At 49.4% G+C, this 27,327-nt stretch overlaps 1 protein-coding gene across 8 annotated transcripts in view; it reads right to left on the bottom strand.

Moving 5' to 3' along the window:
- The window catches only part of WDFY4 (WDFY family member 4), a 281,815-nt gene that overhangs the window by 143,591 nt on the left and 110,897 nt on the right, over positions 1-27,327 (bottom strand). For 7 of the 8 annotated variants that reach the window (XM_077124655.1, XM_077124656.1, XM_077124653.1 and 4 more), the window contains exons 23-35: positions 27,100-27,290; positions 24,503-24,655; positions 23,840-23,913; positions 21,241-21,402; positions 20,543-20,634; positions 18,704-18,803; positions 15,490-15,695; positions 14,514-14,683; positions 12,274-12,399; positions 6,185-6,349; positions 3,494-3,682; positions 2,828-2,942; positions 1,511-1,668 (exon numbers count right to left, since the gene is read on the bottom strand). In XM_077124655.1, coding sequence (XP_076980770.1) covers positions 1,511-1,668; positions 2,828-2,942; positions 3,494-3,682; positions 6,185-6,349; positions 12,274-12,399; positions 14,514-14,683; positions 15,490-15,695; positions 18,704-18,803; positions 20,543-20,634; positions 21,241-21,402; positions 23,840-23,913; positions 24,503-24,655; positions 27,100-27,290 — 1,901 coding nt within the window. The other variant, XM_077124659.1, reaches the window with a different exon arrangement.

The following is a 27,327-nucleotide window of genomic DNA, read 5'->3' on the forward strand; positions in this document are numbered from 1 at the left end:
AAACAAAAGCTGAACATTCGTCGAGGTCATTATTATGAGCATAGACGAGAGATCTCTGAAAGACTCGTAATGTGGCTGATGTTCAGCGTATGAGAACGTTTTAGTAATTGTGACTAATTAAAAAAAAAACAGCAGGCAGGAGAGAGGGTGGGGCTGCTGGCAGGACTGAGAGCACCCAGGGCCTGGCATGGCCCCCAAAGGCTGAGACAGATCCCACGGGCACCCACTATTCAGCATGGTCTCAGTTCGACTGCTTGGATCCACTGAAGAGAAGAGCAGAGATTTTTCTCTTGGAACACAACCTGTGAACCATCTGACTATACTTCCCTTTCAGCGCGTACAAGAGATATCTCCCCCTTTGTGCGGTTATTCTGGAAGATGTCTTCTGAATTCGTTTCTGCAGGCTCACCTGGACCTGCCAAATGGACTACTGTCCCAGGAACTGTGTGGCGGCTCAGCCCTGGGGTCTGCAGATGACTTCCTACATGGCAGCTAGGAGGGCTCAGCAGAAAGGGCAGGGGATGCTGAGTTCATACATCCCTGGCAGGGCTCTAGAGCGGTCCCTGCACCCACAGATAGTGTTATATGCCCACAGGGCTCAGAGAAGAGGAAGGAAATGGTCCTCCTAGGTTCTGCTTCAAGGGACAAGCCAGGGCTGGGGCAAAAGCTGCTGAAGGCAGATGTCAGATTGGGCGGAGAATGTATTTTCTAACAGTCGTGGCTGCTCCATGGGGTGGGACTGCACTGTAGCATACGGAGCTACCCATCATGAGGAGGAATCAAGCAAAGGGAGGACAGTCATTTGTCAGGAAAGGTTTCCAGCCTTCAATGGCAAGATGAGGCTTTATCAAAGTGCCTTTTCTAATCTAATATCTTGAGAGTGTATCATTCTATATGTGCTCACACAAACACACACACACACACACACACACACACACACACACCCTCTACAGTGCACCTATGAGCACATATTTGCAAATATGGGTATATATAAAAATCCATAGAGTGTACAGTAAGAATAATAAGTCTAGGTAAAAATAGACTCTTGCCATGATTTCAAGAAGCCATAATGATGACAGATGGAGGCAAATATCAAGGAAGAAAATGAAAGAGGTTTTTAGGAGATACAAATAAAGGTTTTTGTTGTGGGTTTTTTGGGTTTTTTTTTTTTGCCTTTTCCCTGTTCATATTTCTTTGTTGGTAAGGAACAGCAATAATTAAGTTTAAACCAATAAAAATGATAAAAGCCCAAATGAGTAAAGCAGAGTCAGGAAGCACAAGCTCAGAGGCTGAGACTCCAAATCACAGAAGCCGAGCTCAGGTGGAGCCCCTGAGGTTTCATGGGGTCACACTGCAGCTGCCAGGTGTCACCTGGGCCATCAGCTCTTCCTCCTTCCTCCATCCATTCTCAGATTCAACTACTGGGGAGGCAGCCAGGCCCAGCCGGCCCGCTGGACAGTGGTCGGTCAGCCAACAGGAAAGCAGAGCCGGCGGCCCTGGTGCCTCTTACCATCATGATGTGCTCTGTGATGAAGAGCAGGATGTGTCCGGGGTCTGCTGTGAACATGCCCCTGTAAAGCTTCTCCACCAGCTTCTGGGTGAAGCTGGAGACGTTGATGAGTGAAGGAGCAGTGGCAGCTTCAGAAGGCAGCTGAGGCTCGTTCCCACCTGGGGTAGGGAAAGGAGACAGTGTGGGAAACCAGCAGAGCAACTTTCTCTCCACAGTAGTCTCTGAACCCCTCTTGGTAAGTGACTGCTGTATACCTCCTTACTCCAGATTACAGAGGCTCGTACACAATAGACACCCAATGAATGCACATGTATTTAGGCTAAATTTATCTTGACTAATCTGACCAGTGAGGAGAGATCAAGTAAGGGGAAGTATTTCTCTCAGGGGCCACTTTTGGAATGAGTGATTTTACGGGCTGAGGCAAATGCTAGAGACCCAGCATCCTGCGCCCCTGTTGGGAAGAGGATGAAGCTGTAATGGTGACCATTCTCTCAGCACTTACTGACACGACACAGAAGGGGCTCTCCTTGGAAGCCAGGCCATTTCCCCAGCTAGCCCTCTCAACAATCCATGAGTCAGACACGGCCAGAGACATACTCTCCAGGTTCAAGGGCTCATCCAGAGCCACCCACCTCTCTCCAGTGAGAGCCCAGACCAGAGCTCAGAGCTGGGGACCGCTCAGCCCACATGCCACGCCACCCACCACACTTCAGGAAGGACCAGAGTTTGAGTTGCCACCTTCTGGGGCCGGGAGCCCAGAATCATGTCGCTAAGGTCTCCGTGGGTTCAAAATGACAGACAAGGCCTCTGGTCAAGAAGGCCCAGCTGCCCTGGAACTGAGTCTCCCAAGTGAAACCTCAATCTTTAATTTTTAGGGGCAGCACCCTTGTCATCTGGATTCATTCGTTTAAGAAGCATCTGCTGAGCACCTGTTCTGTGCTGCGGCAGGAGATGCTGAGAAGGCACTGACCAGTAAAATGCCTGTTCTATTGTTCAGTCAAGCTGGCACCTTGTCTTCCCTTTTGGGAAGAAGTCACAATTCTACTGGGACCAGGGGAGAACCGCTTTTAGCTCAGAAGACAGAAGAACGTTTTCAAAGTGGCCCAGCAATGGAACACGTGGTGTGGGGAGTAGCAGATGTCCCTTTCCTGAGTCCCCCAGGTTGGGGTTAAATGAGCCGCAGGTGGAAGGGCTGCACTGGATGGCTCCTTGAGACCCTGCCATGCTGCCACCCAATCGTCCCTGGGGCTTGGGGCTAGCGGCCGCCAGGGCATACCTGCTGGCACAGCTGCCAGCAGCCATGTGACAGCCACTTACCGCTGGGCATCGGCATGCTGCCGTCATGCCTAAAGTGAAATATTTCCATGGTGGTGAGCAGCACCTCCGACTGGAAGTCTCGCCTCTGTTGGCTGGTGGTACAGTCAGGTGGCGCCTGGAAGCACAGCACGGGCGTCCGACGGCGGCACAGCCACCGTGTCCATCGGGCCCTGCAGTGGGACGCTGCCAGCGACCACTGCCCCCTTGCCCGCTGCAAACTGAGCTGCCTCACCCAGGACATGAGGTCCAATTTCCAGGATGGGAGGGCAGCAGATGCACCCACAGGCAATGAGCACCCCAATGGGGGGGGGGCCAGTCTGGAATGCACTCCCCCAGGGAACAGGCTGCAGCCGGCCTCCAGGTGAGCCGACCTCCTGGCAAGTTCTTCCTCTGCAATATCGCTCTCCCCAAGATTTCACTGCCACAATATCCCCACCTCAGGCTCTGCTTCCAGGGCACCTGGTTAAGACCTGCCCTCAACTGTCCACTGCAGAGGCCACACCACTGCATGTTAGGAATGCTCTCCCACCACCCACCTACCGGCATCCATAGTCTGGATGAGCTCGCCTGAGAATCCAGCCCTCGGTCTTGCTGTGCCCCCATGCCCCCACGCATTCCCCCCAGGGCCACCCAGGCCAAGCCCACGCGCATTGCTTCCCCACCCACCTCCAGCAGCACGTCCAGTGGCTGCCACTGCTTGGGTGCGGGGGCCACCACCAGGAGCTCCCTCAGGAGCTGCTGCAAGAACCTCCTCAGCTGCTTCGGGGTGGGGTGCACGTCGGCGGGAGCCCGGGGCCCCTCGGCACTGCCGTCGCCTTCAGCAGCGGGGTCCCGGGTGGACTCAGCTGTGGACGCCTCAAAGGAAATAGAACCCTGACATGCACGGCCCACCCTGCCTCCCGGTCCTTCGCCTCCATCCCTCTGCCCACTGAACAGGCAGGAAAATCGAGGTTCGGAGGAGACAAGCCATGTGCCCAGGGCCCCACTGCTGCCCACCGTGGTATCAGAAGCGGAGACCCTCAGAGCCTGTGCTCCACGGAGTGGGACGACAAGGATGATCTTGCAAAGGACTCGTGAGGAGGAAAGAAGAGATCAAGGCATGTGGCAATGTCTGGCAGCTGAGACACTGGTTCTTGTCCCCACATGGGGACCTCCCCTTAGCTTCCTGCTCAAGTCCTGCTGATATCGACAGGAGGACCCCGGGGAGACAGACAGTCTTTCATCAAATCCCTGAAGCACCCCAGCCTTCGCTTTTCTCACTGCATATTTCTAAAATGGTCGGGAGCTAAATGAGTCAGCAACCATTGCCTCAGTTGCATCCAGGAGGGAACAGGGAGGCTGGGAGGCTAAATGACACACCCAAGGACACTCAGCCCAGGAGCCTGACTCCCAGTCTGGGGGCTTCTCCTGTGAGTTCATTTGTCGGCACCTCCCTTTGCTCATTCATAAAATTAATGCGGCCGTACTTAATTAAGCCATAAAATGAGTTTAATGGCACCTAGGGAGGTGGCGGTTGCCTTAATTAGCTCCGTGCAGCCTGGGTTGGAAAGATGCCACATCTACCCAAAGCGAATCGAGGCCTTTTGGCCAGCCAGTGGTGTGAACCAGGTCTGCCGCATTTTCTGTCCAACAAAAGCTTTGCTGAGCAAACTTGGAGCTTGTGTCAGGGCAAGGAGGGGTAAGGAGAGGAGCCTTAGACATGGAATCAGGAGATCAGGATGGGCCCTGGCTCCACCACGGTTGGCTGGGCAGGTGACTTTGGGCTGGCCATTCCCGCGGGGCAGACACTGTTGACTGTGGGGAGGAAGAGCCCAGGGTCAGAGTGTACACCACAGCTGCTGGCGGGGGAAATCAGCGGGAACACCAACTCAGCAAATGGCCAGCTTTGGCCCATGGGTGTTTGGGGCCAAGATGGGAATTTGGGGCTGAGAATGTCAGTCCGGACTTCAGAGTCTTGGTATCTGCTCAGCACTGCTTTGGGTGCTGGGAGGGGTGGGAGAGGAAGAGCTATGGGACTCTCCTGCCTCCCCTCCTGGTCCTAATGGCTCCCTGTGCCTGCAATACCATCTTTTGCTCTTATTGCATCTTTTTTATTTTTTGCTTTCATTTCTCTAGCATGCTACTTTAGTTGGTATTAATCCATTAAACCACTTTAAAACCATTTTATCTTTTTGCAAATCCTCCAGCCCTTCCATTCACTTTTTTCAGTAAAATGAATCCTTCTTCAATTTCATTTGGCCACTTAATTTTATTTTAAACTGACTCTTAACGGGAAAGGGCACTGGCTTTGGGGAGAGCGAGTTAGATTTAAATCTTGGCTTTCTCATTTGAGAATCATACAAAATGTGGCATATTTCCTGGCCATTTTGGGAGATGTCTCGTCACCCCCCTTAACCTGGAGGAAAGTGGTCTGTGCCACTGACTCTCTCTGAATTTCAGTTCCTTCTTAATAACACCCATTTCACAGGGTGCATGTCAGGAGAAAGTTAGCTCAGGACTGACCTGTCCCGGGAGTTCAGTAAACAGAAGTTGTCGCTATGATCACACGGCTGGTGAAAGAAGAGCTAGGAGACATATTCATTCATTCATTTATCATTTAACAAAACTATGGAGCAACCGTTGCACTCCTGGAGCTCTCTTGGTACAAATCATCAACTCTCTACTTACCATGTCTGCCTTTCTGATACGATCCTTTAGCTACCATTGTCGTTTTGCTGACAGCTCCCACTAGCTCCCTGTCCCTTTCTGGGTCTCCGCTTTCCAGTCCACAAGGGGTAGGTGGACAAGTGGACTCTGCCTTTCTGACTATACCTGACCTCCTCTGGCTGAACCTTCCCTGGAGAGGCGTGCATGCGTGACAGGGTCTCGGCCTCAGCAAACCCCTCTAAGGGAAAGGACACAAGGAATCCTGGGCCCCTGGGCCTGGAAGCAGGAGTGTCCTCAAAAGAAGACGCAAACCTGGGAACCCTCCCTGTACCCCCTCTCAGCTCTCTGCTGAGAGGCAGTGGGGGCTTCCCGGCATGGAATCTGCTCTTTCTCACTGCTCGCGAATGGGTATCCTATGTAGAACTGGACTTGATCTACCATTAAATTTCTCATTACTGCAATTCCTAACAGCTCAAAATAGCATTAAACCCCAGAGCTGAAAAGGACCTCAAGCTGCATCTCAGCCAAAAAGAGGAAAATCACTCAAGTTGTTTACTTAATGCTCCAGTCAAGGTGCCTTAAAACTGACTTTGATTGGAAGGGGGTTGGGGCAGCGGGCGGGAGGGTGGGGGGTGGGGGGTGGCGTTTTACCCTGGGGGCTGAAGAAGCGTGCAGCAGCTCCCGCTGGGGCAGGGTGGCAGCGGGCCCTACCTTTGAGGCTCCCAGAGGGAAGGTGACAACAACCAAGGTCTGGAGAAACTCGGGGGCTCGCCACACTGGGTCCTGGGGGTAGGTGCGGTGCACGAGGCCGAGGAACTGCAGCAGGCTGGCCGGAAATGTCCGTTCCCAAGCGCCGTCCTCAGCACCTGCCCAGGGCTGAGCGCACACTTTGTGAGAGACCGACCTCCGGGAGCAAGGTCAGAGCGACCGGGATTGAGAGAGAAGAGCTCTGCGGTAGACTGAGTCGTGCACCCCAACACAACCCATCTCCTTAACCGCAGTCAGCATTCCTGGGGGCATGGGCCCATTTGTAAAGAGGACCGCGTGGAGATCTGGCGGCCGTGAAGGGTGGCCCGTATTCCCTGCGACTGGAGTCCTTCATCAGCAGAAGAAACGCAGACGCAGTCAGCGGAAAGAGCCAGAAGTCACTGGAACCCGGAAGAGCAGACGCAAGGAGGGCGAGATCGCGCTGTGACTGGAGGCAGAGATGCGAGTCAAGGAAGCCCACAGATCACGGCTAATCGGCATCAGCGCGCTGCAGACTCCGAGAGAAAGTATGGCCTTGCTTGGGAACCTCTGGCCTCTAAAAGGCTGAGACAGAAGATTCCCATTGTGTAAGCCCACCCATTCTATGGCATTTATCATAAAGCCTGGCAGACTAAGACAACCTCTGTTCTGAGACTTTCAGCAAGACTGCCAAGACTCTGGGTCAGCACGGGGTACTGTCCGCCAATTGGGCAGGGGCTTAATATGTGTGGGCGCTGTTCTGAGGGCTTCCTGCCCATTCCTCTTCTCACCTTCGCAAAAATTCTCTGAGATAGGTTCTATATTTACCCCTATTTTACGGAGGAGAAAATAGAGGCACAGAGAGGTTAAGTGATTTACCAAAGGTCACACAGCAGGTGAAGGGGCAGAGCCAGGAAATGGACCGAGGAAGCCTGGCTGCAATGTCTGACTGTCTTTCCCCTATGACCTCTGTGTGCCTAGACGTGCCCCCACATGTTCAAGGGACTTGCCAGTCAAGGTCAACGCTGCCTTCCCCTCCCCAACATGAGTGCTCCCCCCATAGGCTCTGATCTGGCTGGTACCTGGGCAAAACCCCTCTCCACGGCTGGCAGGGCTTGTTGAGTACCATTTCCAAGAGCCAGAGACCTGAATGAATGGTGTTGCACCCGGATCACACAAAGAATGGAGAGGAGTCTTGGCCTGTTTGCCCCCACCATCACCTCTCTCCCACCTAGCCTCAGTCACACGGCCGAGCCTGTGCCCCGAATCCCTAACTGTCTACTAGTGCCCTACTGGAGCCCAGCTGCTGGGCTGCCCAACTCTTCTAAAGACGGAGCTGCCCCAAGCATCCAGCTGTTGTCTAGCATCTCTTCTGACCTGAAGGGACAGCCTGGAACTTGAAAACTGACATCCTTGCCAGCAGGGTCACTCCTTGCCGAGCAATGCCAATACCTACAGTGAACAGCACCCAGCCCACTCTGACGGACTCTGAGGGTGGGCCCCGGGTCCCTGTCTCCCGGAGGCCAGCTGCTCAACCCCAGGCCCTCCCACTGTGGTTTCCTCATTTCCCTTCCCCCCACCCACCTGCAGCTTAGTCCTTGCCCATCTGCTAGGGTTAGAGGGTCTTGTGCATCAAGTAGATACCGAGTGCTTAGACCGCATCTCACACTGGGAAGCTAAGATCTAACTGTAGGATGCAAGGCACTGCACCTGCGACGATCAGAGAGCACTTTACAATTGCAGGTGCTGCCTAACATGGGCCAAAGAAGGGAGGCACTTTTTCTGAGGTCATCCGGGTTTAGATTCTAATATTGACTCTGCCATGTTCTTCCAGCAGCGAGTTAGGGTCCAGACAGATGGCGTTAGGAAAGTTTTTCATGGAGTTAGTCTGCCTGGATGGAATCGCACCTCTGCCACTTGCTGACAGTGTAGCCTTGGGCCAGTGGTCCAATCCCTCCAAGCCTCAGCTTCCCACTCTATAAAATAAGAATCGTGACGTTGACCTATTTCAAAGAGTGGTTGCAAGGATTGAGTGAGACCGTGCAGTGATGCGTGGTTATTCTCCTAGTGACTGGCACAGAGCAAATGCAGCGGAAGCTGGGAAATGCAGTCAGAGGGGGAGGAGGGAGCTAGATAGAGAGGGCTCAGGCTTTCGGAAGAGGACCTGAGGCACTAAGGGACAGGACTCCCTGCGGTCTTTGGGCAGGTACCTGGGTGGAATGCTAGTTCTGAACACAGGACCCATCCCTGCCTTCTCCCCATGACCTTGCTCTAAGGAGTTGACCCCCAAAGCTTCCTAGTATAGTGCCTAGTATAGAGGGATAATGCCATCTACTTCTAAGGGTGGTTGCACATTGCAGAACAGCTAAAATAAAAAAGACGGATGACAGGTAAGGTGCCACTGGCGAGGATAGGGAAGGACTGGCACCCTTCCAGAATTGGGACAGGTTTTGGCAATCAGACTCAAAACTAATTACGACCCACAATTTCACTTCTGGGTGTATGCCCAATAGGAGTACATATGTCCACCAAAAGATATGTACAGGAATGCTTGTAGCAGCTTTATTCGGAATATCTCCAAACTGGAAAGCATTCAGAGTGAATAAACAAACTTGGTCTATTACCATAATAGGACGCTACACAGCAATGAAATGGAATGGGCTACTTAAACACACAGCACCAGTTATTCTACCAACGGAATGACAAGTGTTAGAAGCCAGGTGTGAAAGAATCCCTACGGTACAATTCTGTTTGTATAAAGTTCAAGAACAGGCAACACTAATCAGTGGCGGTGAAAATCATAACTGTGTTTCCACTGGGGTATGCCATCGAACAAGGTGAAGTTGAAAGCAAAAAAATCAAATAAAACAACTGTTTTAGTGAGAGAGGTTCGAGTTACTCTCTACAATTGCATTTCTGACCTTTTTCTCCTGCTTTCTAGTTGTTTTTGGCCATTCGTGTTCTGATGTATTTGGCACATGATTGCTTTCATGAGAGATATCTTCGTTGGACCAAATCATTAGAGATTTTCACCCTATATTTTCATCAGTTATTGATTTTTGCTGTATTTGCCTGTTCTTTCCCTCTCAATCTAAGTCACTCTCTTTTTGTTTTATATATGTTAAGTCTCAGGAAGTTGGGTCTTGTTTTTCACTCAGTCTGAATGTCACATTTTCACTATACAAGTTTATCCTTTTTTTGTTACAATATAAAGGTTTGCTTTTAATTTTTTACAGCTTTCCACATATTGTCTACTTTATTTTAAATGCTTTCTTCTTATTCCTCTTCTTTGCTTCATTTTTAATAACAGTAACTTCTTAGATGGATAACAAACTCTTTATGTTACGAATAGAAAATATGCATTCTTTCAGGCAACTTGAAAATTGATGCCATATTATACCTACTGGAGAGCCAAAAATGACTTTCCCAAAGAAGAAAAATGTATAGATCACATGCTCTGACCATGACAAAGCAATATGGCATAAATAATAAAAATAAAAACAGAATGTCCGACCATAGGTACATTGAAAATATATAAGTCAAAGAGGTCTTTAAAATTGCAGTCACAGAAGCTCTAGAAAATAACAGAAAATGAAAATGTCAAATACCAAAAATCTTAGACGAGGCCAGAAAAATCCTAGGAGAATGATAAATATAGCCAAGAGCTTCTTCTCTAAATCTGTCCACAGCCTTTAGCTCCTTAATTAACAGGATGAGTCAGACAGAAAGACTGCATGACACACAAATCAGGAATAAGAAGGGAGAACTAATAGCCCAGAAACTTAAATGAATTAAAAGAGACTATTTGTGCAAACTGAATAAATGGGAATTTAAAAAAAAATAGCAATTACCTAAGCTGGGTCAAGAAGACATTTAAAAACCCAAACAAGCCAGTAATCAAGAAAGAAACCCAGGCTTGGGCAGTTTGATAGAAACAATTAAAGCTGCATAAGAATCATGGCTCTTCCTGAGTATAACAAGTAGGAGAGTAGTCTTTATATACATCAAACTAACAAACCTGACAAAGATAAAACAAAATGGTTACTATCATGCCTAAATACACATACAAAATCATGAATAATATTTACAAACAGAATAAGTAACTATGCTAAAAGAATAAGAACACAGTGACCAGGTGAGAGCCTTCACAAGAGTGCAAGGAGACGTAATTCATCATAGGTAACTGGTTAAAAGAAAAAAGCATATGGATCTAAAAATATGCTAAAGGAGTGTTCAATAATAATTAAAATTAAAATACATTCCTGTTTTTAAAAAAGGGCAAAAAGTATAAATCTGTATTTCTTTAGCATAATCACATAGTCCAACATATACACACCCCAAAAATAAATAAATAATTGGCAAAAGACATAAAGAGGCAATTCACAAGAAAATGAAGATGGTCAATAAGCATAGGGAAGTGACCTCAACTTCACAAACATAAAACAAATAAACATCGAAACCATTTACAGCTTGGCTGAGTTGTTGAGACCAACAACTCAGGACTGGGTGCTCTCATGCAAGGTGGTGGAATGTGGTCCTGAGAAATTCATCCCAGAGAAAATGCATGAAACCTGCTAAGACCTGGCTGTCCCATACCACAGAATTTACACTAAGAGGCCATCCATCTAGAGAAGACATCTGCTTAAGAAAGACCATTGCAGACTTTTTATGACATTGAAAACTCAGAAAAACAAAATAAATTTCCATCTAAAGTGCAGAAGATTCCCATCTATGTTTATTGGTCTGTAAGTACGTCCACAATATTATCATTGAGGGGCAAAAAGCAAAAGGAGCCCACAAGGCTTTCATTGTACTCCTAGAGAAGAGTCCAGAAGGGTATGCACTAAAGTTTATAATGCTTATTTCTGGTGGGTGCATTTCAGGTGGTTTTTACTTTCTATTTTTCTCTTCTGCTGAAATTGCAAAGGTGACTGTCATGGTCAGGTTCATGTGTCAACTTGGCCAAGTGGTGGTACCTGTTTGTCTGGCTGGGCAAGTGCTGGCCTGTCTGTTGCTATAAGGACATTTCATAGAATTAAATCATGATCACGTCAGCTGCATCCACAGCTGATTCCATTTGTAATCAGCCAAGAGGCATGTCTTCTGCAATGAGTGATGCTCAATCTAATCACTGGAAGGAAGCCTTTTAAGGAGGATTCAGAAGAGACAGGCTCTCTTCCTGTTTCGGCCAGTGAGCCTCTCCTGTGGAGTTCATTCTGACCCTCCATGGGAATTGTCAGCTTCACAGCCTCCCTACGGATTTTGGACTCTATGATCCTATGGTTACATGAGACACTTTTATAAATTTTATATCTACAGATATTTTCTGTTTCTCTAAAGAACCCTAACTAATACAGTAACCATGCATCATTTACTAAAAATGATAGTTTCCCACATGCAATCAGCCTCCCATAGCCCTCGGTGCCTGCAGATGAAAGCAGAATTTTTCAACCTCTCATTCAATTTCGTGCTGATCCAGCTCATGGGCCCCCTGGCTGCGACTGCCACCCCCCAACATAGACACTCCTTGTCTAAAATAACCCCTACGGCCCACCCCTAATGATGCTTCAAGGCCTAAATCAATGCTACCCACTCCGGGATCCTCTCTGTTATGTCTGTGGTTGGCAGCAACCTCTCCCCCAAAGCATGTTTCCCTCTCTACTTTACAGATGACTCAGATGGGAGGCTCACCCGTCTTGGTGGAGGTGAACTTCCTGAGGGCAGAGCTCCCTCCGCCTCCTCCCCCAGGCTCCCCTGCCTTGTCTGACCTAGAGCACATGCCCAGAAATACTCCCTTTGCCAGAAGGCATTAACTCTCCAGTGATGAAAGTCAAATGTTTAAACAGGTGGGTGTAGATGTCTCCCAGGAGGAGAGCATGACGTCACAAAGACATTTGTGTCTTCCTGGCCACCCACGTGATTGCCAGGAACCTGCCTTTCTTATGGCTTGTTCTAAAGAGCCCTGCATCCCCGGCATTGCCCAGAGGCTGCTGGGAAAAGCCACGGTGACCCTTCTGGCTTCTTCTTCCCAGCACAGCTTCTTCAGGGGTTTACGTGCAGAGAATGAGTCCTACCTGGCTCATGGTGGCCTTCAGCATTTCGAGGAGAAGCAGGGCTCCTTCCAGGCAGAGCCCATTCCTGAGTACTTCTTCCTCATGGTGCTTCTGCAGGAGCCACTGAAGCATGGCATCAAGGCTGTCCTGGAAAAGCAGGGAGGGGCCAGGAAGAGGACCCGTGGTTACACACCATGAGAGCCCCCATTCCCAGGCACACAGCAAAGGCCTGTGGGAGCAGCCCATCCAAATGGAGCATGCCGGGCCAAGCAATGGTACATAAGGGAAAATTATACCTCTAAGAAGGTGCTGGGAACCCTCTAGCAATGTGCATGGAGTGCAATTCTTTTGCTCTGACTTTACAAATACTTGATGTCCTACTCAACTGTAATCAATCTTTATAAGTGAGATTACACAAGACATAGGAAGAATCAGAGGTGTCTTGGGAAAATGGAGAGTGGAAGTGGGATTTAGGATCAAGATGGCCTGACTTTGATGCTTTAATAGTGCGGTTTAGGCAAAAATCTGCACGCCTCTTGGCAGTTCAATTTCCTTTCCTGGGAAACAAAAATTACATTATCTGCCCCCATGCGGTTGTTATAAATATCAAGTGAAATAAAATATGTAAAACATCTGCCCTGGATCTTGACCCTCAGCAAATGTTTGTTTCCTACTATACTTTCTGGGAGAAATAAAAACACAGGGTTTCAATGAATTCAATATAATATATTAACAATTTTATTTTGAAGTGTGATATATAAGATTTTTTTTTTTTTGGCATGGGCAGGCACCAGGAATCGAACCCAGGTCTCCAGCATGACAGGCAAGAATTCTGCCACTGAGCCAAGGTCACACCCTCCATGAAGTGTGATATATAAGGTTTTTAACACATACATCAAGATTTGTATCTGTCAGATATAAGGACATGCAAGAGAGGTGATTTTTTACCCTTTTGTTGGCAAAGCCATGACCCTCCCTGTTTTGGTTCACTATGTAAGACCCAGGAAATTATTTCTGACTCGCTACTTGTCAGATGCCAAGGAAGCTGAGCAAACGGGCCTTCGGCATCTGAGGAGGGAGGTGGACATGTAAATGTGTCAATGGCCTGTAAGGCTAAAGGTGCGTTGAGGTACAAAGGAGGAAGTGGCCCCTCCTCTGGGAAGTCTAAGCCGGGAGATGGCAGCCAAGCTGAGTGCTGGGGGAAGAGATGCCCACCAGGTAGGCAGAAGTAGGAGACAAGGGTCTCCCCAGCAGAGACATCAGCATAGGTCCAGGGCGGGCGAGCACCTGGGAAAATAACTCAGGAGAGACATAACCCAAAGGGTAGATGTGCCATGAAGGTTTGCTGGAGAGACCAGGCAGGGACCCAGTCAGGAAGGGCGCTGACCGCCAGCTAGGAAGTCTGAACCCAACCCTGCAGGAATGGGGAGCCAATGCAGGTGGGACTTGCTCTGTGAGTGAGTGAGTAAGTGGGTGGGGAGAAGGTGTGTGCAGCTGGCGTAGATGCTTTGTTGCAGAAACTTGGCCAAGGAAGGGCGTGAGGCGGACAAAGCACCCAGCGATGAAGAATGTGAGTCCAGGGCAAAGCTTCAGGTTTTAGGTGGGACATGGCTGGACACATTCATGGTCCTTGAAGAAAGAGTCAGTGGAAAAGGAGAGAGTGAAAATCCACGAGACAGAGGGGCTGGAGATGCAGTGAGACTGCTGAGGAAAGGGGCCAAAGGAATCAGGACACCAGGTGAGAAGCAGCCCTGCAAAGCAGCCCTTTTCCAGGTGCACTGGGGTGGGGGGCATGAAGAGGCATCACAGCTGGTAGTCACAGATGACTACCACTGAGAGGTCAGGGCAGCATGGAACAAGACTCAAAGCAGTGTGGGACCAGGAAAAGGGGCATCTTTGTCTATGAAGGCTCAAACTGAGACTAGAGGCTCTACCCAGTGCTGGCGGCAAGCCCCTCCCCACGCCCCTCCACCCATCATCAGGTCATTTCTCTAGCACTTCCTGGGGATGGGGGAGCAGGATCAGTGGGACTAACTCAAGTCAGAGACCCACTGGGAGGGTTGATGGAAGGGAGGTGCAGAGGAAGCCAAGGTGCTAATTTGAGGAGGTCAGGTTGCTTTGGGAAGGAATGAGGCCAGGACAGTCTGAGTCTGAAGAAGCAGAGGAGAACAGGGTGGAGAGTCCAAAGAAACTGCCTTTGATCCTCTGAAACCAGACAACCAGGTCTCACACCCCAGCCCCAGGAAGCGCCCAGAACTTACTCGGGGCTCGTCCCTCAGCTCCGTGAGTGGGGTCTGCAGGAAGAAGGTGGACACGATGAGGTAGACCTGGGGAACACGGACGTGGTGGACCAGAAATTCGCTCAACACGCGGAACCCGAGGAGCAGGCAGGGGCTCTGTTCGGGCGCAGGAGGGTGGCTCTTCAGGTTGTCTATTGATTGGGGGTGGGGGACACAAAATCTGAGAATAATGGCTGTTGCTCCTGGTCAAAGTGGGGACTGGTACACGAGGGGCTTCCCTGCCACCCACCACTCTGGAGAAGTGCCAGGAGGAAGTATTATTGGACACTGATGAGCACTAAATGGCACTCGCCAATACTTCCTTCCTGGGTTCCTGTTGTGTGCATTCATTCACTCGTTCATTCAAGAGCAGATACTTATTATTCATTCAAGAACAGATACTCAGTGCCTACTGAGTACCAGTCAATGACCAACATTGTATCAGGCAAAAAGGACACAGCATCGTGACAAAATATACCCAAGCCAAGTAGCCATGATGCTCAGAGGGCAGTGGGAGGGGCGGAATGTAAGTAACTAAATATCCAAATGAACATATCCATATAGAATTGTGATAAGCACCCTAAAGAGAAATAACAAGGGTCAAGAGCATGGGACTAACACATCTTAGTTTAGGAGGGAGCCCTTCTCTCTTGGAAGAAGAACATGTGAAACAAGACAAGAAGAAGAGGCTGCTGGTTTGCAGGTTTGGGGAAAACCTTCCAGGCAGAGGATGGTGCCTAACACCCCCAGGAGAAAAGAGCTAAGGGGCTGTCGAGGCAAGAAGCGAAGCCTCCAGGGGCTGAAGTGCCCTGAGGCAGTGGGGTTTCCTGGAAAGGAAGTGAGAAGTCTTGGGGTCAGGGATCAGATGGGATCTAGGTCCCCAGCCAGGAGGGAGCTGACGGTCCTCATACCCCAGAGGCAGTGGTGTGCAGCTTCTTTGAGATTGCTGTGCACTCACCCATCAGAAGGTCGACACCTGCGGTGCTGTTTTCTACCCAAGACCCGGCAGGCAGGCCATCTCTAAAGCGCCTTCGCAGGGAGGGGGCTGACAAAAAATGCAGCAGCAGCTTCAGTCCCAACACGGTGGTGCTCGGATGCAGGTGGCCCTGAATGAGCAGCAGGAACCAGTCTGGCCCCAGATGTAGAAACACCTCCTCCTTCAACCTGGCATGGAGGTGCAACAAGTTATCTCACTCTATGGGCAAATAGCGTGAAAACGTGAATACGATTAATAACGCAGCTAATGTTTGATGTCACCTAGGAAAGGCAAGTTCACGTTAATATTTGGATAGCACTTGGCAAAGTCCATCTTGCACATTAAAAGGATGATGAAATCAAATGCTGGCATGACTGCTGTGAAATCGAAGCATTCGTCTACTGAAGGCTGTGGAATAAGCTGATCAAAGCTTTTCAAAGCACCTGGAAACCATATAGACAAGGAGGTGAAAATGTGCAAGTCCCTTGCAGCCTACTTCACTGGTATTCACACGTAACACAGCATGTGAAGCTGTATTTAATTATCTAATTAAATTTAATTATCACCAATATAATCATACAAAACCCAGATGATTACTTAACTCCCTTTTGAAAAGACACTGATCAAAACTCATCTAAATGGATGTTTTGGGTTGGTTTGCATCCCCCAATAAGATACGTTCAAGTACTAATCTCTGATCCCACTAATGTGACCTTATTTAGAAACAGGGTGCTTGAAGATTAGAACCCAATCTGACTGGTATCCCTGTAAGAAGAGGAAAATTTGGACACAGGGTCTGTGACAGTTTGGAACTGTTGTGAATCCCAGAAAAGCCATGTTCTTTAAGTCTGTTTCAATATTGCTGGATGGGATTTTTTTTTTAATTAAGTTGTTTCCATGGAGATGTGACCCAACCAATTGTGGGTGGGACCTGTTGATTAGGTGGTTTCCATGGAGATGTGTCTCCACACCTTCAAGGTGGGGCTGCTTACTGGAGTCCTTTAAGGGGGAACCATTTTGGAAAAAGCTTCAGAGCCCACACAGCCAGAGACCTTTGGAAATGAAGGGAAAAAACACCCCTGGAGAAGTCTTTTGAAATGAGAGGCCTGGAGAGAAAACTAGTAGACATTGCCAAGTGCCTTCCCACCTGACGCAGGTGTTGCAGACCCATTGGCCTTTCTTGAGTCAAGGTATCTGGATGCCTCAGTTTGGACATTTTTATAGCCTTAGAACTGTAAACTTGCAACTTAATAAATTCCCTTTTTAAACATCATTCTATGATTACATTTTAGGAGCTTTTGCAAATCAATACAGGGTCAGACAGAGAGAGACAAGGAGAAAAGGCCACATGATGCCAGGAGAAGAAATGGAGATGCTGCAGTTGCAAGCCAATGAAAGCCTGATAAGGCCAGCAACTCCAGAGGCTAGAGGAGGCCAGGAAGTCCCCTACAGACCTCCCTACAGATGTCAGAGGACGCATGACCATGTTGATACCTGGATATCAGACTTCTCGTCTCCAGAATTGTGAGGCAATCACAATTGTTTAAGCCACCCAGTTTGTGGCACTTTGTTACCAGCAGCCCTAGGAAGTAAGGTCAATGGAACAGTCCACTATTTATACAACTTTATCAATTTAGGCCAAAGAATAAAAACCATGATTAAACAGTCACTTTAAAAAATAATAATTCGCTGTCATGCTGGAGACCCAGGTTTGATTCCTGGTGCCTGCCCATGTGGAAAAAAAAAGAAAAGAAAAGAAAAGAAAAAAGCACAAAAAATGATGAGTTTGGAAATTACAGAAAGAAGGAACTGGAGGGATAGGAGCTGGACTACCAAACCTCAGGGATCACGGCAGCCGACCCAGCCTCCTGGGAGCCAGGGACAGGACAGGTATCTATGCTCTCGGCAATGTTCTCAGCAGGCGCCAACTGCCAAACTAGGTGTGACGAGGGCGTGGCTGGTGTCCAGGGAGGCCATGAGGAGTTGAGGAAGGAACACTGGACTTAGAGTCAAGAGACAGTTTTTATTCTAGCCCTGCCTCTGATGTCTACCCCCTGGACAGCTTTGGGAGGCCCCTTGATGGGATTTTGTTCATGACGGTGGGGATGATAATGATGGTGATGAAGAAGAAGACAATGACGGTGGTGGCTAGATGAGAGTATCTACAGTATCCCGGGCACCATTCTCAGCGCTAGCCAGTCACATACGCTCACAATAACCATCTCAGGCAGGTACAATTTTTATCTCTATGCAGAGGAGTGGAAGAGATGCATTGAAGGCTTAAGCAAGGTCCCCAGGGGCACCAGGGGCAGAACTGGGGTTTGAAAGCAGGGGGTCTAGGCACCAGGGTCCAGGTACCTAACAGCTATGGGACATTCTCTTTTTAAAGAAAAGGACACATAAAAGGAAGGGGTATGAGTATGTCTTCCAGGACTATTATGTTTTGATTCCAGGGATGGAAAGACTTGTAGGCTGGTAAATTTTTAAAGACTATTTGCAAGGCTGCCTTACTGAGGGCTGACTCCTCCAGCACACACACAACTTGTCAACTCAACGAGACAAGGGTCTGGGGCGCCTTGCTCAGCACTGCATCCCAGGAGAGGGGAGCAGTGAATGGCATAAGTAGAGGCTCAACAAACCATTGCTGAATAAATGACTCTAGGGGTGGAGGTGAAGGAGGCAGTCAGTGGGAGAGAGTCAATGGATGCATCCTTATGACTTCACATTATTTTGAAAGTTAATTGAAGGCAGATACTTCTTTTTCTATCTTGGAGACATAACTGAATAACTAACAGTAAAGAGCTGTAGAATTTGGCAAACCTCTTCCTTGAAAGCTGCTATGTAGGCTAACCATTTCTCCGTTCTCTTGCCTGCCAACTACAGGACATCAAACTCAGTAATTGTCACAACCGCCCAAACAATAATCATTACACAATTGCAATGGTGACAATAGGAGTTTGTTGTAATTATACCAAATCTGTTTCTAGTTACTCATGCCCATTTAACATTCATATCAGAATATCTTAGGGCAAGGTCTGGTTTATTGGGTGGAGAGAATATAATTTTCTTTCCGACTTTCCAATGTGTGCAGGAAACAGATTCGGAGTCACTAAACTTTTCATTAGGGGGACGTTTTTAACGCCACACCCCAAGTGAGGTAACCCTGTGCCAAATCACTCTTCCTGGAGCTACTTACTCAGAGGACAGATGAAGTTGGGGGTAAGATATTACACTCAGCAACATCTCCAGCAACTGATTCCTGAGCCAGATTGTCTTTCCAGATGTTTGGCTTCCAGCTACAAGAGAAAATTCAGATTTGAGAGAAAGCGGATGCAAAGAGGCAATATTTGCTGCAGTGAGCAATGGTATTCACCAAATGCTCAGTTCACCTGGGAATTGGAGCATGGATGGGCTTTGAAATGTTGTCATCCGATTCTAGACTTTAATGCAATGCTTAACAAGAATTTCAGGAAATGTTCCTAAAATTTCCTTGCATTAGAGATGTCTTCAGAGATCTCCTCTTCCCTCCAAAACATGCTTAAAATGTTAAGGTCAACTCTATCTCCCAGGAGAAAAAAATTTTTTTTTGATTATCACAAGCTGCAACATGGATTGAGTACCTGCCGTGTGTGAGGTATTGTGTGAGACATTGGGAGCAAAATGGTGAAGACAATGGTTCTGTTCTTTTGTTGCCTGCTCTCAGTTTGCTTCCAGGATAACAACTTTTGCTTAGTTCTGATACTGAAACATGCTAGCACCAGCCCATCTATATCTGCACTAAAAAATATAACCTGAATCATAACAAGGAGTATGGAGCCATGAAGGACACTTTAAGAGTGTTTTGACATAAGATGCTTAGTTAGATAAAAGTTTCAGAGTCGAGTCTATATAAGAGGAAGGTAGACTCAATAAGCTTCCTATTGACCCCCTATTCACTCATTCATTCTCTGGATTGACCAGTCACTTTACAACCAGCTCAGGGTATACACCCAAAGGTGGACATAGGACCACAAAGAACTGGAGTCAAATTTCCCTCTGTCTGGTTTCTGGCTCCATCTCTTATTTAGGTCTTAATCTCTCTGAGCCTCAATTTCCTCATCTGCAAAATGGGAATGGTTCCTACTTTTCCAGCTAGTCCTAAGGCTAACAGACACAGAATATAATGTATCTGGGTGGGGTTTTGCTGTCTAAGAGTAGACTCTTCTGGAGTGATAGAAATGTTCTTTATCTGCCCTGTCCACGGTGGGAGCCACAAGCCACGTGTGAAATGAGGCCATGAGACTGAGGAACTGCAGTGGTGCTTGTATTTTGTTTCAATTAATTAAAATGTATATTTGAGTGGTGGCATGTAGCTAGTGGCTCCATCGTGGGCAGGGCAGATTTAGAGGGCCTAGAACAAGTGGTGAGTCATTGCCCCTTTCCAAGCTTCCCTGGGCAGTGAAAATGCTGAATGAGACATAGCTGCCTTTCACAGCTTGTTGGAGAGAATGATGCACAGACACACACCACAACTTGTACGTTAAGGTAAGCACCAGGAGCTTTAGGAGCACAGAGGTGGTTGTGAAATCTGGCCTGGGGGGACCTGGGAGGAAATGATGCTGAGTCTGGTCCCTGGGGTGAGGATAACAGGCAGGTGTGGATGCTGAGAGAGGCACGGAGTAGGGCAGACCACGCCACACGGGGACCTGCAGGTGGCTCAGAGTGGCTGAAGTGGGGGGATCATGACGGGATGTGGGATATTAAACCAGAAAGATAAGCCGAGGTCAGAGCACCAAGGATCCCCTTGCTGGTCTGCAGAGAAGGAGTAGAGGCGTCAGAAGCCATTGAAGGTCTAAAGCAGGAATACAGAATTCATTTTGATGTGGGACCCTAATCATAAAACTATAACATCTCCAGCCACTACTTGGTAAGCAAATTCTCAGCTGTGGGTGCCTCCTCTTCCTTGGCACCGGAGAGAGCTAACGGATGTCTCCCTGGGGTGCTGCGAGGTTCACCCTAATGCCTTCAAATAGACACCTGGGAAAGGTCTGCTCACCGGGCATGGAGGGGTCCAGGGCTCCTTCCATGCTGATCTGCCCCTCATTCACTGACGCAGGCTTGAGCGTGTACATGACAAACAGCCCGATCCTTTGTGCAACAAGACAGAGAGACATGGTCAGAGGTGACACAGCTTGTGTCTTCCGTGCATTTCTTGGAGTTTTCTGTGCACATTCACCCCAGCGCGGCTTCAAGTGAGGGTTTAATGGGAATCACGTTACACCACGAGGTATATGGTATTTCCAGAAACTTCTATAAGCTGTCAGAATTCACCGAAGAAGTTGGCACTGGCTCTGCCCAATCTGCACAACAGGCAATGATGAGGAAAGAAAAGGCTAACTGTATTGCCAGATAGAAATGGTCTTTAGAAAGTCTGGCAGAGAGCAAAGGTGCTGGGTCATCAGCCCTGGTGAGAATGGTTATGTTCCTGGAAGTTCTTGAATTCCTGGATAAATTAGGCATGGACACAAAGCGCTGATGGGGAAACTAGCCCATCCCTCCTGAGCTAGAGCCCACCCTTTTTCTCGATGCCCAGGCCGGCACAGAAACCCAGAGAATCTTACAAGGAAACAGAGCCTGCCTCTGCATTGAGGGGCAATGAAGCTGGGCTGAGTGTTTTCAGGAAAGAGCTGGGCCTGTGCCCCTTGCAGAACCGTCCTGAGGTCCTGTCCTACTCGTGGAGGCTGGGTACCATACCTGAGCAAGTCCTGGATACTGAAGTGGCCTTTCAGCTGGTGGCCCAGGATGGCAATGATGGTGGGGACCTTGGAAGGGCTGAGGCTCGGCTCGCTGAAGAGAAAGACGAGCTTGGGGATGAGCTGCGCCTGGTGGGCCACTTCCGCATTCCTGGGTCCTTCCCTGGTGAGCCCAGAAGACAGGCAGTAAGAGAGTTTACTGGAACAAACCGAGTTTGCTGTGTTTCTGCTAAAAAGGTTTTCCAGGGTCTGCTTGTTCCGGGGCCCTCTGACTCCAATGAGCCCTTGGCGACTTGTCAAAACGCCGTCAGACACCCACTGAGTATGTGCCTTCCCAGGGCCCGGCTGGGTTCAGGGATAAACCTCCCAGTTGGCTTCCACCTGCCGGAAACTGCCTTCAAAGACAACCCTTCAATTACTGACATTTCAACCCCAAGCTCAGGGAAAGCCAATGCCAGTCGCCGAAAACTCAGAATAAACACACCGGATGCGCACATGACCTCAGAGTGCATCCCTGCAGCCAGGCCCTTGGCAGCCCGTCTGGCCTGTGTGTCCTTCCTGCCGTCCCCAAACCGCAAAGTGGAGAACATGCCACCACCGAGGGCCAAAGGGGGGACAGTCAGTATTCAAGTGTCCACAACCCCCTTTCCAGGCTCATCACAAATCCGATTTCCAACAAAGCCTGCTTCCCCAAAGTAAACAGCCCGGGGGTAAAAGTCAGCCCCAGAAAGAAGGAAATAAAAAGCACAGGTGGTTTAAAAGCGTGGAAAGTGCAAAAAGAGGTGCAGACGGGTGGACGTGGCTGGCTGGCTTCTCTCGAGGTGCCATTCCAGTACTGACCCCTGAAATCTGCCGAGGTGGAAGGAGGCAGAGGTGGAAGGAGGCAGACGCTTCTCGGTTCTGTCTGTGGTTTTAGAGTCCCAAGATCCATCGGGAACGACTGCCTCCCCCAGCCTGGAAACTCCTGCTGAATTTTGTACCTTTTCCGATCCCAGCTCGAAGCAGCGTGCCTTTCTGTACTCTTTCCACCAACGGCCTCTTACTCCTCTAAATCTCCCACCCTGAACACTGGGTGTGGACTATAAGGTGATAATAACTGGAGGGCTTATGATAGATGCTTGGTAACAGGTGGCAGAATGAAAGCTGTTCATAAATACATTCAAAAGACACTGCAGGTGCAAACGTCACTAGAACATTTGTTCTGAGGAGGGAGGTGGGCGTGGGTGTGGAGAGAAGATGTGAGGGGTGTCTTCTTCCTCCTTTCTCCCTGAGTCTGCTGCCAGCCCCTGGTTTTCTCTGGGGGTCACCTGTTCCTAAGCCCTCTCTGAAGGTGCACTCCTGCTCCAGTGATGACCTTCAGCATTTCCCAGGGTTCAGGACCCAAGTTGGACCATCGAGCTTCCATCTTCTTTCTGGGTCTATCCGTAAAACAGTCCCTTTATCATGGATTGAACTGTGTCCTCCAGAAAGGCGTATTCAAGTCCTAACACCAGTCCTGTGGATGTGAACCTATTTGAAAATAGGGCCTTTGAAGATGTGATTAGTTAACACAAGGCCACCTGGGACAGGATGGGCCTTCATCCAGCATGACTGGTGTCCTTATGGACGCTGGGACGGACAGGCAGACACCCAATGCACAGAGAGGGAGGGCCACGGGTCAGAGGTAGAATTGTGATAAGCACCCTAAAGAGAAATAACAAGGGTCAAGAGCATGGGACTAACACAGCCTAGTTTAGGAGGGAGCCCTTCTCTCTCAGAAGAAGAACATGTGAAATAAGAAAAGAAGGAGAAGAGGGCGCTGGTTTGCAGGTTTGGGGAAAACCTTCCAGGCAGAGGAGATGGTGCCTAATGCCCAACTGGGGTTGTGACTTGTTGGCTGCCCCAAACCCCACAGATGTCAGGGGAAGAGTGGCCTGCTGGCACCCTGTTTTGGACTTCTCGCCACCAGAAATGGGAGTAACTGATTCCTGTTGCTTGAACCCACCCATCTGGTATGTGTCACAAAGGCCCTGGCACATTGAGATGCTGTCTTTCTACTGAAAGGGATGACCTTAGGGCATGGTGCCATGGGAGCAGACCTGCTGAAGAGAAGCCAGCCTGGAGGAGAGCATGGGAGAGAGAGGCGCATGGAGATGACCATGTGTGAGAATCGACCTGGTTCCATCGTTTGAGCAATGAATTTGATCAATCCAGTCTCCCCTCCTTCCTTTTCCCCTATCCCTCCCTCAGTGCTTCCTTCTCTCCCTCTTTCTTCCATCTTTCCTGGACATGCAATCCAAAAAGCCCTGAGTGATACAAACAGCGCCTTGAAGAAGTCAGGTAGAGGGAGGGAGGTGGGGAATCAGGGGTGTGTGGGTCTTTGGTGGCCCCGTTTGCAGAACCCCTTCTGTGGTGCTTATCCTGGGGATAAGAGAGGCCCACAAGCTCCAACCCTTGTTTACTGAGGCCCAAGACCACCAGAGAGACAGACCAGCCTCACGCACATGAGTCCTGGAGAGGGAGCCTCGGAAACCTGAGAGCTGAGCCCTGTGGCCCTCCCAGCCCCATACTGTCCCTGAAGCCTTTAGTTCGAAGGTGGGGGCAGCCGAGGTCCAGCCTACCTGGGTGATCGGAAGATTTCGGCAAGATGGGAGAAGAGGGTGAGGTCCAGGTTGTCAGCAGTGCTCATCCAGAGCTGGGAGATAGAACATACAAGTTCTGAGACCAAGCTGTGGCCAAAGAAGGTTCTGGGCCCATGTGGCTGTAGTTTGGGGACTGGATGGCAGTGATCGCCGTGTCCCAGGTCACAGCAAGGACTTGATCACAGCTCAGTAAATGCTGCTTCATGAAGGGATTGATCAGCCCAAAGAAGCTCTGGGAAACAGCCCTCGCTGAGTCTCAAGGGGGTCCTTCCGTGTTCCTCAGTCAGCTTTGGAAACAGCAAAGCCCCAGCCAAAGGAATTGGGGTAATCAAAAAACCAAATTTTCTCCCGTGTATATGCTGCACTGCTGTTTGAAGGTCCTTTCCCAGACCCTACCTGGCTTAAACCCCATGTAGGGAAGGGTGATTTGCCTTCAGTTCACATATGGCGAGTCAGAAGACTTGCCCAGACCACACAACCCCATAAATCAAGACTCCAGTGTCTTTGCGGCTTTCCCTTAAAGGGAAGAAAAGGTTTGAAAATCTATTGCCATGACCATCAAGGAAGTTGAACTGCTGCATTTAAAAGATGCTCTAGAATATTTTACATGTGCAGAGGGCTAAGGGCCCATTTCCAGTGTACCTCGAAATTGCAGAGGATGTGCTGGAAGATCCCCACGTTGGTGATGGCGGAGGAGCCAAAGCCCAGTTCTGCGGTGCCGATGATTGAGAGAAGCAGCTGGAAGATTCTATGGTTTAGGAGTGAGGTCTTCTTCCTCAGGAGAAATGCCATTATCTGAAAAGGTGAAAATGCCAAGTGGTTTCCTCACAGATGCATCTCCCGGGTTCTTTCTCCTTTTCCAGCTGCCTGTTGCCACCAGCTCATTTGGTCAGTCATTTCTGAAAACCCTCTGCTTTCCTCTAAAGGGAGAAGGCTGGGAAACTACAGGGTCATAGAGAAAGTGCTAGTTCTCAGCATATTTTGTGATGTCTGAAAAAAATGATTTCTGTACTTGTCTTATTTTATCTTTCTGGATACACCCTTGAGAGCAGAAACTGTTTTGTCCCTTTTTAGAAATGCTCACAATAGTTGTTATAAATCCTACCCACAGCAGATAATCCATGAGCTGGAAGAAACCACATTACTACTCAAAGAAAACTTTCGTGTACAAAAAGGCCCAATTCTTGAGTTTTAGTATAAACCCAGACACACGCATTCACATATTCCCCAATATTTCCTGGGTATCTACTTGGCGTCAGTAGTGGCCTGGCAGCAGAGAAGAAACAGCCCAGGTCTTTCGAATATGACAGTCCAGCAACGGCATATGGACTGATAACTGGGATGCAGTGAGGGCATTAGAGTTGGGGTGTTGGGGTGTGCACAGCGGCAAAGGGTGCCAGGAGACAGACATATACTCAGCTCCGGGGTGGGGAGGAGGAGGCACATGGGGAGGGCACCACCCTTACCACCGAGCTTAACCTGGAAAGATAGTAGGGCATTTATGGGGTGGGCGGAGAGGTGTCCTTCCAGCCAAGAGCTCCCAAGCTCCCAAGTGCACAATATGCTTAGCCAGCCACAACGATGCAGAACTTGGAAGATAGGGTGGGGGTTGGGAAACGTGGGGCTGGAAGGACAGGTTGGCAGCCAGTTCTAAAAGGCCTTAAAAGCCAGTCTAGGTCGGGTCACCGTGGCTCAGCAGGCAGAGTTCTCGCCTGCCATGCCAGAGACCCGGGTTCAATTCCTGGTGCCTGCCCATGCAAAGAAAAAACTAAACCAAACAAAAGCCAGTCTAGGGAGTATGGGATATTGTACCAGTAGTCAGAGGTCTTTGAGGGTTGGGCTTGTTGACCTCTAGCTGGCATCCACATTGAGAAGGGGCTGCGAGGGGCAGGCAGGAGGGTGTGGGCTCTGCAGCTGTGGCTTTAGTCCAGGAGACAGGGACTGTGCCGGCAATGCCGCCATGCCGGTGGCTTCTGCTCAGAGCCTGAGGCTTGGGCTTACAAGCAGGTCAGCTTTCTCTACAGGTCCCTGCCTGCTTCCAGGAGGAACCAGCAGATGCTGTGGGGCCCCACTGACTTTTTCCAGCCTTCCATCCTCGTCCCACCCGTTGTGGTGACTTAGCTGTCTCACAGCCCTGCAGTAAGTTGCTTGAGGGCCATAGCCATGTCTCATCTGACTTTATGAGTAGTAAATGACAATCAGTCATAAAACACAAAGATTGCAGCTGCTCTGTGCAGACACATGCCTGACCCTCAGCATGCAGTAACTCAATCATATAACAGCCCTATGAAACAGGAGTTGTTATTCTTGTTTTAGAAATAAGGGAACTGAGGCACAGAGAGCTTACGGGTGAAGAATGGCTAGCATCTACTGAGCATCTATTCTGGGCTCAGCACCACTCTAAACCCCTTTTCATATTAAATCATCAAATGCCTATGATAAAGGAGCTATGATTGTCCCTATCATGCAGGTGAGAAAAACCAAGGCACAGAGAGGGAAAGGAATGTATCCAAAGTTAAACAGCAAATTAGAGCAAGATTCAAAACCAGATAGCCTGGTTCTGGAGCCTGGAGCCTGGGTTCTTAGCCCTCAAGCTAGACACAAAGTGAGTGGGCCACTGACGATTCTTGAGCCCATCAGCGAATGGTACCAGTGACCAGGTGGCAAACACCCTATTCTCAGCAAACCTCTCTCTGGTTGACTGTCCTTTCGGCCCTCCCCTGCTGGGAAGCTGCTGTCCTAGACCTCTTCCAGCAGCCACTGCGGTAGGCTGAATCAAGTCCCTGGGTCCTAGGGGTGTGAACTCATTTGTAAAGGGATCTTTGAAAATACTATTAAAATAAGGTCAGACTGTGTCTTGGCCTTTAAGCCAAGATGACTGGAGTCCACATAAGCAGATGATGCTGGATATGGAAGCCAGAGGAAAAGACAGAAAGAGACATAGCATCAAATGACAGATGCAGAGATGGAGCCCCCCCACCCCCCCCACCCAGAGGGCTACAACCCCGGGGAGAGAGCAGGGCCCCACCCACACCTTGAGGCTGGAGGTAGAACCTCCACAACCCAGAGCCAATTCATTCCTGTTGTCTTAGCCGACAGCCCTGGCAAAGGGACACAGTCCCCCAGGAGGGTGCATCCTCCTAGGGCTAGCGCAGCAACCCCCCCCCCCCCACACTGCCCATCGGGGATGGTGGCGGCTCCCTGGGGGCCCCGGAGACCCGCCTGAGAGAGGGTGGTACCTGGTACCCAGAGAGATGCCGCATCAGGCGGTCGCACATGGCATTGCTGGTCAGGACTGAGTGCAGAACTTTCACAGCCGCGTACATGGTGGGCTCGTCCGCGGCCAGGGAGGTCAGGCCCAGCAGGAGGGCGGGGCCTCCGATGAAGTCCAGGCTGCTGGCCGCAGGGCTGCAGTGGAACACCCTCACCCCTGGGCAGGACAGACGGGCATTCCTTCAGTCGCCATG

Source organism: Tamandua tetradactyla, chromosome 13, assembly GCF_023851605.1.
Source record: "Tamandua tetradactyla isolate mTamTet1 chromosome 13, mTamTet1.pri, whole genome shotgun sequence".
Lineage (NCBI taxonomy): Eukaryota > Metazoa > Chordata > Mammalia > Pilosa > Myrmecophagidae > Tamandua > Tamandua tetradactyla.